This window comes from Lepus europaeus, chromosome 11 (genome assembly GCF_033115175.1).
Source record: "Lepus europaeus isolate LE1 chromosome 11, mLepTim1.pri, whole genome shotgun sequence".
Classification (NCBI taxonomy): domain Eukaryota; kingdom Metazoa; phylum Chordata; class Mammalia; order Lagomorpha; family Leporidae; genus Lepus; species Lepus europaeus.
This window is the reverse complement of record NC_084837.1, coordinates 39,168,020-39,183,134: the sequence shown is the minus strand read 5'-3', so window position 1 is coordinate 39,183,134 and position 15,115 is coordinate 39,168,020. Positions and strand designations below refer to the sequence as shown.

The following is a 15,115-nucleotide window of genomic DNA, read 5'->3' as shown; positions in this document are numbered from 1 at the left end:
AGGATACACAGCAGACTCATAGAATGGCAGATGTCCTAAACACCACTCTGGCCTCAGAATCAGCCCTTAAGGCATTCAGATCTGGCTGAAGAGCCCAGGAGAGTATTTTAGGCATGGAAAGCCAAGCACTCTGGCAAAACAAACAAACAAACAAACAAAAAAACCCACCCTAAATGAAAGATCTCTGCAAGTGAGATCCCAGTGGAAAGAATGGACCATCAAAGAAGGATGTACCTTTCTCTGAAGGGAGGAGAGAACTTCCACTTTGACTATGACCTTGTCTAAATAAGATCGGAGTCAGTGAACTCAAAAGGCTTCCATAGCCTTGGCAACTCATGACAAGAGCTTAGGGTGATTACTGACGCCATAAACAAGAGTGTCAATTTGCTAAGATAACAACAGGAGTCACTGTGCACTTACTCCCCATGTAGGATCTCTGTCCTTAATGTGTGGTACAATGTGAATAAATGCTATAACTAGTACTCAAACAATATTTTACACTTTGTGTTTCTGTGTGGGTGCAAACTGTTGAAAGCTTTACTTAATATATGCTAAATTGATCTTCTGTATATAAAGATAATTGAAAATGAATCTTGATGTGAATGGAAGGGGAGAGGGAGCGGGAGATGTGAGGATTGCAGGTGGGAGGGAAGTTATGGGGGGGGGAAGCCATTGTAATCCATAAACTGTACTTTGGAAATTTATATTTATTAAATAAGAGTTAAAAAATAAATAAAATAAATCTTTAAAAAAATAAAGAATCTAAAAAAAAATGAAAACCATAACTTCTGAGAAGAAAAATACAATATTAAAGACAAACTGCATGCAGCCAAAGAAACGACTAGTAAACTTCAAGACATAGCAGTATCTATCCCTGCTCTGTTTCTAATTCCACATTCCTGCTAACGTGCACCCTGGGAGGGAAGAGGTATGCTCCGTATTTGGGTCCCTGCCTTCCACTTGAGAGACCTGGACTGAGTTCCAGGTTCTTGACTTCAAAAGGGCCCAGCCTTAGTTGTTGCAGGATTTTGGGAGTGAATCAGTGCATGGAAGATCTCTCTGTATTGGTCTATCACTGGCTCTCTTCAAATAAATAAAAAATAAAATTTTTAATTTAAAAAAAAATCCAAAAAAAGGAAAAGAACATCAGTGAATCATGAAATCTTCCAGTACACTAATACTTCCTAACACACCTATCTGATATTAATACTTTCTTTTCAAAAAAATATTTATTCATTTATTTGAAAGGTGGTGTAACAGAGAGAGAGAGAGAGAGAGAGAGCGAGCGATAAATAGAGAGAGAAAGAGAGATAACTTCCATCCATTGGTTCACTTCCCAAATGGCCACAATGGTCAGAGTTGGGCCAGGCCAAAGCCAGGAGCCAAGAGTTTCATCCAGGTCTCCCACCTGGGTGTAGTGGCCCAAGTACTCGGGCCATCATCAACTGCCTTCCAGATACATTAGAAGGAAGCTGGATCAGAAGTGGAGCAGTCTGGACTTGAACTGGCAGCCATATGGGATGCTGGATCACAGGTGGGGCCAAAACACTGGCCCCATTAACACTTTCTAATATGCTAATTAACAAAGTCCCAAAAGTTATGGAGTGAATATAAGTGGGGAAAAAATGTAGTAAACAAAATTTTTCCAAAGTTGATGAAACTATAAGCTCAGAAACCCAAGAAGCTCATGAACCTCAAGCCAAAAGATACCAAAAGAACTAATCAAAGCACATCATAATCAAATTGTTTAAAACCAGTGATGAAAAGTAACTCTGATAAACACACACACACACACACACACACACAATAAAGAAAAAAAAAGGTCAATCTGAAAAGTAGTCAGAAGAAAAAACGGCATGTTTTAATACTGAGTAAGGGGGCCTGCGCTGTGGCGCAGTAGGTTAATCCTTCGCCTGCAACACCAGCATCCCATATGGGAACTGGTTCTAGTCCCAGCTGCTCCTCTTCCAATCCGGCTCTCTGCTGTGGCCTGGGAAAGCAGTGGAGGATGGCCCAAGTGCTTGGACCACTGCACCTGCATGGTCCACCTGCATGGAGGCTCCTGGCTCTGGATCAGCACAGCTCCGGCCATTGAGGTCATTTGGGGAGTGAACCAACGGAGGGAAGACCTTTCCCTCTGTCTCTTCCTCTCACTGTCTGTGACTCTACCTCTCAAATAAATAAATAAAATATTTTAAAAAACAAATAAAATAAATCTGGCTGGATTAAAAAAATACTGAGTAAGATATAGAGGACAGCAGACTTCTTATCAGAAACAATGCAAGCAAGAAGACAATGGAATGAAAATCTTTAAAAAACACAGAAAAAAGTCATCAACTTAGAATTCTTTTTAAAAAGAAAATAAAGATTTTTTTTTTCAGACAAAAACATGAAGAATCTACGACCAGATTGGGTGTTGTGGTGCAGCAGGGTTAAGCTGCTACTGAGTATGCCTCCAACCCACATCAGAGTGCCCCTTTTGAGTCTCAGTTACTGTTTCTATTCCAGTGTCCATGTATCCTGGGAGGTGGCAAATGATGCTCAAATTGCACCCTGCCCCACCATGGGAGAACTGATGAAGTTTCAGGCTCCTAGCTTTGGCTTGGCACAGTCTTGGTTATTGCAGGCATTTGGGAAGTGAACTAGCAGATGGAAGGATCTCTCTCTGTCTCTGTCTTTTCTCCTCTGCCTTTCAAACAAACAAGAATCTATCACCAGGGGCCAGGGTTGTGGTATAATGGGTAAAGGTGCCACCTGCAATGCTAGCATCCCGTAAAGGCACCTGTTCATGTCCCAGCTGCTTTGCTTCTGATCCAGCTCCCTGCTAATGTGCTTGGGGAAAAAAAAAAGCAGAAGATGGTTCAAGTGTTAGGGACCCTGCCACCTACATGAGAAACCCAGATGAAGTTCCTGTCTCCTGGCTTTGGCGGGCTGTGGCCATCTGGAGAGTGAACCTGTGGGTCAAAGAGCTTTCTCCATCTTTCCCTCTTTCTCTGTAATTGTGATTTTCAAATAAATAAATAAATAAATAAATAAAATGTTAAAAAACAACAAAAAAGAATCCATCACCAGTAGACCATCACCACAAAAGAAATATTCAAGGAAGTCCTTAAGGCAGAAATCAAATTATACTGGACAGAAATCTATCTATGCAAAGTAATGAAGAAAGGAAATGATACTACATAGGCAAGTATGTAAGACTTCTGGGGGTTGGCGCCATGCCTCACTTGGCTAATCCTCTGCCTGCGGTGCCAGCATCCCATAGGGATGCCGGTTCTAGTCCAGGTTGCTACTGTTCCAGTTCAGCTCTCTGCTGTGGCCCGGGAAGGCAGTGGAGGATGGCCCAAGTGCTTGGGCCCCTGCATCCACATGGGAGAACAGGAGGGAGCACCTGGCTCCTGGCTTCGGATCGGTGTAGTTCCAGCCAAAGCGACCATTTGGGGAGTGAACCAACGGAAGGAAGACCTTTCTCTCTGTCTCTCTCTCTCACACTATCTAACTCTATCTGTCAAGTAAATAAAAATTTAAAAAATATATATGTAGAAAAGTGTGTAAGACTTTTAAATTATTTAAAAAGATTTGTACATTTGGTCTAGCAATTAAGATGCCCACACCTTGTATCAGGAATGTCTGGATTTGATACCTGGCTCCAGTTCTAGCTTCCTCCTAAGACAGTGATGGCTCAAGTAATTGAGTTCCTGTCACCCATGTGGAAGACCTGGATTGAGTTCACAGCTCCAGGTCATTATAGGCAGTGGGTAGTGAACCAATGGATGGGAACTTTGTGTGTGTGTGTCTGTCCCTCCGCCTCTCAAATAAATAGATAAATTTTAAAGAAGCTTTAAAGGATAATTGACTGTTTAAAGAAAATAATGTGGGGCTGGTACTAAGGTGAAGTGGGTTAAAGACCTAACCTACAGCGTCAGCATCTCATATGGGCACCGGTTCGTGTCCTGGCTGCTCCACTTCTGATCCAGCTTCCTGCTAATGTGCTTGGGCAGATAGCAGGGGACAACCCAAGTCCTTGGGCACCACGTAGGAGACCCAGGGGAAGTTCCTGGCTCCTGGCTTCAGATCGGCTCAGTTCCGGCCATTATAGCCATCTGGAGAGTGAATCAGCGGATGGAAGACCTCTCTGTCTGTCCCTGTCTCTACTTCTCCCTGTAACTCTTTCAAATAAATCTTTAAAAAAAAAAAATAAGATAAGAATGTGCATAGGGCTTACAGGATGTTTAAATAAAATGCATGACAACAAAACCATAAGATAAAGGCTAGTGGTAGAAATGGAAGTATACTAACAGGGTCCTTACACTAAAAAGAAATGGTATATAACTTAAAAGTATAGACTTTGGGGCCAGCATGTGGCATATTAATAATAGTTAAAGCTACCACCTGCAACACCAGCATCCCAAACAGGTACCAGTTTGTGTCTGGGTGCTCCAATTCTGATTCAACTCTCTGCTAAAGACTTGGGCCCCTGCACACATGTGGGAGACTAGGATGAAGTTCCTGGCTCCTGGGTTCAGCCTGGCCCAGCCCTGGCCATTGCAGACATCTGCGGAATGAGCCAGCAGATGGAAGATCTCCCTCTCTTTTTCTCTATAACGCTTTCAAAATAAATAAATAAATCTTTAATGTAAAAAAAGACTCTGATAAGTTAAAGATGGGTACTATAAATCACAAAGCAATCACTAAATAAAAAGAAAAGAGCTAATAAATCCAACAAAGGAGAGTTTTGGAAAAAAAAAAATCAAAATCTACTCAGCTAACACAAAAGAAAATGGAAAAAAGAGGAAACTAAGAATAGATAGGTGAAACAGAGGACAAATAGTAGGATGACAGACACAAACCTAACCATATCAATGATCATGTTAAATGTAACCATCCAAACATCTCAACTGAAAAATCAGACTTGGGAACAGGTATGTAGTCAAGCAGTTAAGACTACTATGTAGGAGCCGGCGCCGCAGCTCAATAGGCTAATCCTCCACCTTGCGGCACTGGCACATCGGGTTCTAGTCCTGGTCGGGGCGCCAGATTCTGTCTCGGTTGCCCCTCTTCCAGGCCAGCTCTCTGCTATGGCCCGGGAGTGCAGTGGAGGATGGCCCAAGTCCTTGGGCCCTGCACCCCATGGGAGACCAGGAGAAGCACCTGGCTCCTGGCTTTGGATCAATGTGGTGCACCGGCCGCAGCGCGCTGGCTGCGGCAGCCATTGGAGGGTGAACCAACGGCAAAGGAAGACCTTTCTCTCTGTCTCTCTCTCTCTCTCACTGTCCACTCTGCCTGTTAAAAAAAAAAAAAAAGACTACTATGTAGGGTCGGCGCCATGGCTCACTTGGTTAATCCTCTGCCTGCGGCGCCAGCATCCCATATGGGCACCGGTTCTAGTCCCGGTTGCTCTCTGCTGTAGCCCGGGAGGGCAGTGGAGGATGGCCCAAGTACTTGGGCTGTGCACTTTCGTGGGAGACCAGGAGGAAGCACCTGGCTCCTGGCTTTGGATCAGCGCAGCGCTAGCCGTGGCGGAAGGAAGATCTTTTTCTCTCTCTCTCTAACTCTACCTGTTTAAAAAAAAAAAAAAAAGATTACTATGTCTCCATCCCACATTAGATTCCCACATTAGATTGCCTGGGCTGAATTCCTGGCTCCAGTTACTGACTCCAGCTTCCCATCAATGCAGACCATGGGAGACAACAGGAAGGCTCAAGTAAGTGGGTTCTTGTCACCCATGTGAGAGACCTGTACGGAGATCCTGTCTCCTGTTCAGTGGGCATTTGGGGCATGAACCAGAGGAGGAGAGTTTTCTTTGTTTCTCTCTCTCACACAAATAAATATTTTTTGTAAAAGTAAGAATCATTTTCTGCCAAGAGGAAATCCACTTTAAATATAAAGACACAAATAGATTTAAAATATGGGAGAACATTTACCCTGCTAACAATGATAAATGAAAGTGGAAATAGCTAAATTAATATCAACGTAGATTCCAGAGGAAAGTCTATCACCAGGCATGAAGAGGTCGTTTCACAATGATAAAGGAATCAATTCATCAAAAAAGAAGCAACAGGCAAATGCTCAGGCAGCTAATGCCAGACCTCCAAAGTACATGAAACAAATACTGGTAGAATGGCCAAAGAATACAATACGTAATTACATCAGAAATCTCAACAGCCTTCTCTCAGTAACTGATGAAACAAGCAGACAGAAACGCAGCAAGGATATACTGAAGACTTGAACAGCACTATTAAACAACGTCATCTGTATTTATAAAACACTCAATCCCCCAACAGCAGAATATACATTCCTTTCAATGGCATATGGGGCATGTACAATTTAAAACATATTCTGAGCCATCACATTTCAACACTTTTCAAGAATTCAAGTTATTAAAAAGTATGTTCTCCAACTACAAATTAGAGTAAGGGACAGGTAACTGGATGATCCACAAATATTTGAAGCTAAAGACACACTTGTAAATAACTCATGGATCAATGAAAAAATCAGAGAAGTTAGAAAGTATTTTGAAACTAATTGAAAATAGATAAAATCATAATTTGTAGGATGTACTTAGGGAAAAATTTGTATCACCAAAGCCTATCATAGAAAGAAGAAAAGTCTCAATTTACCAGGCTCAGTCAGCACTGAAAGAAAAGTTAAACTAAACCAAGTAAAAGAAAATAACAAGATCACAGCACACTTGAATGAAAGAAAAAAAAAAAAAACAGAGAAAATCAGTAAAAACAAAAAAAGATTGTTTCAGAAGATCAAAAAAAAAAAAAAAATACTAAGACTCTAAACAAATCGACCAGAAAAGGAAAAACAAGTTACTAATATCAGAAACAGATGACATTACCATGTATTCCATAGATATTAAAAGTAAAAATAGGGACTATTAAAAAAACTTTTTATAAGTTTAATAACTTAGATGAAAGTAGACGGGAAAACTCCTTGAAATACACAAACTACTAATGCTCACTCAAGATGAAATAGACAACCTGAACAGCTCTTTCTTTTAGAAACTGAGGAATTGGTGATGTTGTACAGCACCATGTTAACCTGTTACCATTCTGATGAAAATTCTCAGTAAACCAGCAGAGTGAAATGAAACTTTCTCAACCTGATGTCGTGCATCTAAAAAACCTACAGTTAACATTATACTGCATAATGAAACACTGATTGTTCACCCCTAGGACTGAGAAGACAAGGAAGTCTCGTCTCACCACTTCTAGTCTACACTGGATTGGAGGTTCAAATCAGTTCAATGAAGCAGAAAGAAGAAATGAGGCATTCAGAATGGAAAGGAAGAAATAAAACTGTCTTCATTTGCAGACAACGTGATTCTCTACATAAAAGTAATTCAATGGGACCCACAAAAAACTAATAGGACTGATGAATTTAGTGAGGTTGCAGGATACACACTCAATATACAAAAAACTGTTTTTTCCTACTCTACAGTAAGTAAAACATATAAAGATACTATTAACAAGGGCATTAAAAAGTAGAAAATATTTAGGGACAAGTCTGACAACAGATATATAAGACCTGCACACTGAAAACTATAAAACTGTGCTGAGAGAAATTTTAGAGTCTTGAATAAATGGAGAAACATACTCATAGAGGTCGCACCGGGGCATGTGATAGGCTGAAGCGTCCTTAGCTAACAGCAAAAACTTCCCAGCTCCATCCAGAAAAGCAAATTACCCAACTGGGAAAACTATTAAACAAGAAAACAAACTCACCCTAACTATAAGGAGGCTGCTGTTACCTGTGTACCCCCCAGATTATGGTACTCTGTGCAGCAGCGAGCCTCTGTTCTGGTCCCTTGCAATATGTTCAATAAATCTAATTCTAGTCTATCTGAATGCTCAGGTGAATTTTTTTTTTTTTTAATAATCTACGACACTGGCCTCAATCAGTTGCTTCCTTCGACAAGACTTAGCTTGTTAGTGTTCCAAAAATGATCTATAAATTCAACACAATCTCAGTCAAAATCCCCAATCAAAATCAAGTTGTTGACTCTATTTTTTAAGAAACTGACAAATTAATCTTTTTTAAAAAAAAGTTTTTAAAAAAAAATTTGAAAGAGTTACACAGAGGAGAGGCAGAGAGAGAGAGAGAGAGAGAGAGAGAGAGAGAGAGAATATGAATGAATGAGAATGAGATCCATCTTCCATCTGCTGGTTCATTCCCCAAATGACCACAATGGCCAGCTGAGCTGATCCACAGCCAGGAGCTTCTTCGAGGTTTCCCATGTCGGTACATGGGCCCATCTTCCACCAGGACTTCCACCAGGACTTTAACTGGCACCCATATGGGATACCAGCTAGTCCCGGCTGCTCCACTTCTGATCCAGCTCTCTGCCATGGCCTGGGAAAGTGGTAGAAGATGGCCCAAGTCCTTAGGCCCCTGCACCCACGTGGGAGACCCAGAAGAAGTTCCAGGCTCCTAGTTTCAGATCAGCCCAGCTCTGGCCCTTGCAGTCATTTGGGGAGTGAACCAGCATACAGAAGATCTCTCTGCCTCTGTAACTCCACCTTTCAAATAATAAAGAAATCTTAAAAAAAAAAAAAAAAAAAAATTGAAGAACAGGGATGGTGCTGTAGCATAGCAGGTAAAGCTGCTGTCTATAGTGTCAGCATACCACATGGCTGACTGCGTCTGGCTGCTCCACTTTCTGATCCAACTCCCTGCTAATGCACCAGAGAAAGCAATGAAAATGACCCAAGTACTTGGGGCCCTGCACATATGTGGGAGACCAGGAAGAAGCTCCTGGCTTTCACCTGGCCCAGCCCTGGCAGTTGTAGCCATTTGGGGAGTGAACCAGTACATGGAAGATTTCTAACTCTGCCTTTCAAATAAATAAAAATCTTATTAAAAAAAATTTAGGACTTTTAGAAGTAAGAAAATCTTTGTGACCCTGGGTTAGGCAGAAAATTTAGATACAACACAAAAAGCACAAGCCATAAAAGAAAAACTTGACATATGACAAAAATTATGAATTTTACTCCTTCAAAGCAAATGTTAAGAGAATGAAAAGACAACCCAAAGTTGGAAAAAAAAAATCTTTGCAAATCATGTATCTGATACAGTACTTGTATCCAGAATATATAAAGAACCTTCAGTTTGGGGCCGGCGCCGTGGCTCAACAGGCTAATCCTCTGCCTAGCGGTGCCGGCACCCCGGGTTCTAGTCCCGGTCGGGGCGCCAGATTCTGTCCCGGTTGCCCCTCTTGCAGGCCAGCTCTCTGCTGTGGCCAGGGAGTGCAGTGGAGGATGGCCCAAGTGCTTGGGCCCTGCACCCCATGGGAGACCAGGAGAAGCACCTGGCTCCTGGCTTCGGATCAGCGCGGGGCGCCGGCTGCAGCGCGCCAGCCGTGGCAGCCATTGGAGGGTCGAACCAACGGCAAAGGAAGACCTTTCTGTCTCTCTCACTGTCCACTCTGCCTGTCAAAAAAAAAAAAAAAAAAAAGAACCTTCAGTTTGAATTAAGAAAGCAAACTCGATTTAAAATTTTAAAAAAAAAGATTGGAACAGAAATAATCAAGTTATACAATGGCATATAAGCCCCTGAACACATATTCATGTTATTACACACCAGGGAAATGTGAATTTTAAGGACACACTTATCATAGTGGCAAAAATTAAGAATACTGGCCACATGGAACGGTGCTGGTGAGTAAGTGGAAAAAGTGGTATTCTCATCACTGATGGTGGGACTGTAAAAAGGTTAAAAAAAAATCTGGCAAGTTTCTTAAAAATTAAATATACAACTGCTATATGATCCAGCCATTCCACTACTAGATATTATCCAAGAAAAAAGAAAGCGTATATCTATGTAACAACTACACTTCAGGGTAACTTCATTTGTAGCTGTCCAGGACAACCCTTATGTCTATGATCAGATGAATAAACAAATTGTGCTAGTGTATAGCCACACATGAACACTATTCAGTAATAAAAAGCAATGAGCTACTGACACACTGTACTGCAATATGGACTAATTTCAAAATTATTAGGTTAGTGAAAGAAACCAACCAAAAAAGGACACTGCACCGTATAATTCCATTTATATACCATAATTTATGTAAAACTTTTAAAATGCAAACTAATCTAGAGTGACAGCAGATTGGTGGTTACTCAGGGAAAGATAGGAAGATAGGAAGGATGTAATCAGAGGTGGGAGGAAGGGATTACAAAAGGATGTGAGGAAATGAGGGGTGGGATAGAGATACAGTCACTATTTTGAATGTCTAGCTAGGTTTGTCATCTTGATTGGGTGTATGATTGTTATGATGGTTTCATAAGGCACACATGTCAAAATTGGTTACATTCTTATTACTGTCTGCCAATTAGATTTCAATAAAGCTGGCAGAAAAAATACTCTAACAATAATCAATATATTCTTAACTAAATAAGCCCTGTCCATTTATTTTTAAATAAAGTCAGCCTGCCATTTGAAAGTGGAAAAAGAAAACCAACATTCAGTCAATATCCACAATATGCCAAGCACGTTAGGCATTGCACATGTGCTAATTTACTATTATTATCTTTAGGATATTAGTTGCAAAATGGGGTGAAAAGAGCAATACAAAACTTTAGAAACTAGTCAAGGCCTTTTTCTCTTTTAAGAAAGCACTGACTTCTAGATCCTACAAATCACACACCGCAATGTCAACAAACACAGACTTAAACCAAAATTCTTCAGAATTAGGCCCTATAAATTTAGTAGGAATTGTTCTTCAGTGGGAACACATGTTAGGAAAAATGTTGATACCAGATACTTAAGCTATGATCATGTTCTCATATATTTGAATGTAATGAATTCTATTAACTATCCTGAGTAAGTGGCAGTTCTGTTTGGTCTCATATAGTTCAAGTGTGACCAAACAAAAATCAAAATCCCTTGTAACTAACAACATCCAGTTACTCTAAAAACAAAAGTGTCCTCATCAGGATTAACATATTTAAAACCCTACCTACTTCCAAAATAATGTAAAGTGGCTCTTCCCAGATTACTGACCGGTGGAACTCTAAGACACCAAGCAGCATGTTTTTGGCATTCTGCAAAATAACTGAAACCTTTTAAAAATATAGAATATGGGGCTGGCGTTGTGGCATAGCGGGTAAGCCACCGGCTACAAAGCCCACATCCCATATAAGTGCAAATCCCAGCTGCTCCACTTCTGATCTAGCTCCTTGTTAATGGCTGGAAAAAGCAGCGGACTATGGCCCAAGTGCTTGGGCCCCTGCACCCATATGGGAGACCCAGATGAAGCTTCTGGCTTCAAACCTGGCCCAGCCCCAACCATCGCGGCCATCTGGGGAGTGAATCAGGTGATGTAAGATCTGTCTGTCTGTCCGTCCCTCTCTCTGCAACTCTGGCTTTCAAATAAATAAATTGTTAAAATATATATGTATAAAACATGGACAAGTTTTAACCTAGCAGTTTGGACACTTGCATCCCATGCCATAGTACCTGTGTTCCAGCTCCTGACTGCAGCTTCTTGTTCATGCAGTCCCTGGGAAGCAACAGTGATGGCTCAAGAGACCGGGAGACTTCGACAGCTACCAGATCCTGGCTTCAACCCCAGCCGTCACAGGCTTCTGCGGAGTGGCCCAGGAGATGCAAATTTTCCATCCATCCGTCTCTCTCCCTCTCAAATAAATACTTAAAATATAGACTACTTTATTCAATTCAACACAATACATGGCGGTTCACCTTTTACATTTTGACAAGGTTTCTAAACCTTGCCAAATAATTTTTTTTTATTTGTATAGACACAGAGAAACAGATGGAGTGAGGAGAGATCTTCCATCCATTGGCTCACTCCCCAGTAGCCAGGGTTGGGTTAGACTGAATCCAGGAGACTGGAACTCAATCCAGATCTCCCATGTGAGTGGCACAGACCCAAATACTTGAGCCATCCTCTGTTCCTTCCCAGGGTACACATTAGCAAGAAGCTGGATCGGCAGCAGAGGAGTTGGGACTCGAATCAGGAACTCCAACATGGTGTGCAGGCGTCCCAAGTGGTGACTGACTTGCTGAGCCACATGCCTGCTCCTACACCTCAGATTAGTAAGATTTAGAGCTGGAACAGCACTGTGAAGGGCTGTCCTCTGCACTGGAAACTGTCCAGCAGCATCCTTGCTACCCACTAGATGCCAGCAGCACCTCTTCCAGGTTGTAGCTCCAGACTTCACCAGCTCTCTCCTGGTGGGCAAAATGTCCCCAGTTTGAACTACTGTTCCACAACCACTGACTGGCAGTCTCTCTGCATGGACCTCCTCCACTCACAGGGCAGTACTCTCACCATCTGAAGCTCTGATGGCTATTTTAAATGATTATCACACACACACACACACCCAGACACACACACACCCAAAGACACACACACACCCAAAGACACACACACAAGATGTCATACTAAAAACAGTCCATAACTTACTAAAAATAAGACAGGATTTTTTTAAATTGTTTTGTTTTCAAACTGAGGAACTTAGGCCCAACAAAATACCTGACACCTGTTATCTCTTAATAGCAATATAAAGCATTTCTTAATCATTCTATAGGTATGGATGAATTCTACAGAGCCATGGCAGTTAATTTAGGAAATCTCAATACTCTACTGGAACTCAACTTTATAGCTCTGCTTTTACACAAGCTACAGCTTGTCTCAAGTTTAGGTGTCAAGTTCCATTAAGTGTTCAGTTTCACAGTGCCATTATCTGTGATACATCTCCTACATTCACACTTTCAAGGTCCCACTATCAGCCAAATCTTTTCTTCAGTGACTTAACTCTTCAAGTAGCATGAAAACAAGAAAAGTACAATATCTACTATATTTAAAAGTTTCTATTTTCTTGAAAACAGGGCTTCTTTTTATACCACTGAGCTGGATTTAACTGTTTTCTTACTATTCCACAAGAAAAAAAATTTGCTTGTGATAGAGATTAGGTGTCACAAATGCAGAAGAGTTAAAAAAAAAAAAAAACCACAATAAACCAGACACACAAAATCTGAGCCCCAGGTCTGCCTCAGCTTCCTAGGAGCTGATGACTACCTAACATTCCCAAACTTCAGCTTCTCATTTGTTAAAAAGCAAAACAAAAAAAGCAAAGAAACAAAAACAATAGAGTACTATATCGCTAGGATGACTGCAAGGATTAATTATGATCATTTATGTGAACTCAACTTATAAGCAGTGAGGCATCATCCAAGCGTTGGGTATTCTGCGAAGTATCCTGGTGGTACCGGTACACAGTAGAGAAACAGTGCACACAAGAACTTCTATCACTACATGCAAACCACTTCCCAAGGCAAAGACTCATTAGGAAGCCAGCTGGAGATGATTAACTCTGAACTAGGATTCGGGCAGGTGGGTTCCAACCCAGTTTGCACAGCAAACCGATTTCCCTTTTCAGCCCAAATTTCTTAATTCAAAACAACAAGTTCTGGGCCAGATGTCCTGTGCGGATGCTGACAGCCTCTATCAGCCTATTAAATGACCAAGTATCAGAAAAGATTCTTTACATTATATCACGAACTCACAGCACTGTCTAGCCTGCCAGCAGGAGGCAAAACACTTAAATAAACTCGGAATTATACACAATTCTCGAGAAGCAAAGGAAGCAATAAACTACCTTGTTTTCCACAACTAATAATAGTTCTCCTCTAAATGACAGCCAGGAGGAACGAGACGCCTTAACAGCAGGGCGGGGCTCTTCCCCACAAGCTTTTCGGGAACCACCCACTTCCCAAAGAGGTATAACCGCTTCCTCCTCGCCCTCACCTGCCAACAAACTTCAGAGATTAAGCTTTATACTGCCTGACAGGGGATTTTTGTTTCTCCTTCCACTCGGGTGGGGACGGCAGTCAGAAGCTGCAAACAGCATTACCCGCACCACGAAGTCCACCCGAAGTTCCTAAACGTCCAAGTTTCCAGAGTAACGCTCCTGTTTCAAAATCAGAAATCCCTGCGCTAAGGCTAACCGGCGCCCGCCGAGCGCCCGGTCTCCCCTTCCCCAAATCGTCGCCTTCACCGCGGCCGCGCTTTGCGCTCTCCTCCCGCAGCCGCGCCGGGTCCCCAGGGAGCTTCCCCCCGGGGCTCCCCCGGGCAGGGCAGGCCGGGCAGCGCAGGCCTCGGCGCCGCCACCCGCGCCCCTCACCGATGACGATGCGCAGGTGCTTGAGGCGGGTCAGCGCGTCCTTCTTGGTGTCCAGCACCTTCTGGGTGGACTTCTTCACGTCCCCGTGCGGCTTCTTGGAGAACATCCTGCCGCCGCCGCCGCCGCCGCCGCCTCCCGCCGCACAAAGTGGAGAGAGTGGGCGGGGAAGCGACTAGCCCGAGCGGCTCATTCACTCCCCAGCCTCGCGGGCCGCAGCACTGCCGACTCCTCCCCGGTCGAGGCCAGGGCCGCCACCTCCACCCGCCTCGCGCCGCCGCTCCGAGGCGCCTTCGGCTCCGGCTCCAATATGGCGGCTCCCCTCTCCGGGCCCCGCACGGAGCGAGGGAGACCCGGACGGGCCGCCCGCCGTAGCTGCCGCCGCCGCCGGCGCCGCTCGCCGCCACAGGCCGGGGCCCAGGACCCAGGGCCACGGAGGTAGAGCTCTCGGCGGCGGCAGCACTACGCCTCTCTCTCCCTGAGGCCCCCTTAAGGTTAAAGCTTCTGTAGCAGCTTAGACGCTGCAGAGGCCGAAACGGAGGCGAGCAGTGTGGTGATGGGGTTTCACGACTCTGCCGTCGGTGGCGAACGGTCCCCGTGGCAACCGCCTTCTGACGTCAAGGCTCTTGACGTCATGCCAGCGTGAGCTCATCCGTGGCCCTCTCCACTTGGGTTTCCTGTGTGAGCAGCCGGAGGAGGAGCAGATGTGCAGAGCGTGTTAGATGTCAGTTCTGAAGGCCCTGTATTTCCCTCTCGGAATGTCACTTGAAAGATTTCTGTTTGCGTTGCAAAGTGATGATGAACGATGTAGGGTTATAGGACCTCCACTTAATCCACATTATCTTGCCCCCAGAGCCGAGCCCTTCCGGAAACGCTGTCACAGCGCACAAAATCGCAGGAAAAAACAACTCGAGAGAATTTTCATGGGACTTTTTTTTTAAACTCGTAAAGAGGTCACA

General features: G+C 43.4%; 1 protein-coding gene across 3 annotated transcripts in view; it reads right to left on the bottom strand.

The window, feature by feature from the left end:
- The window catches only part of RALGAPA1 (Ral GTPase activating protein catalytic subunit alpha 1), a 265,029-nt gene extending 250,599 nt beyond the window's left edge, over positions 1-14,430 (bottom strand). Inside the window, exon 1 of one of the 3 annotated variants that reach the window (XM_062205258.1) lies at positions 14,160-14,430. In XM_062205258.1, the coding sequence (XP_062061242.1) occupies positions 14,160-14,265 (106 nt within the window). In that variant the 5' untranslated portion in view covers positions 14,266-14,430. The remainder of the gene's footprint in view (positions 1-14,159) is intronic. The other 2 variants (XM_062205261.1, XM_062205260.1) reach the window with 2 other exon arrangements.
- Between the last annotated feature and the right edge of the window lie 685 nt (positions 14,431-15,115).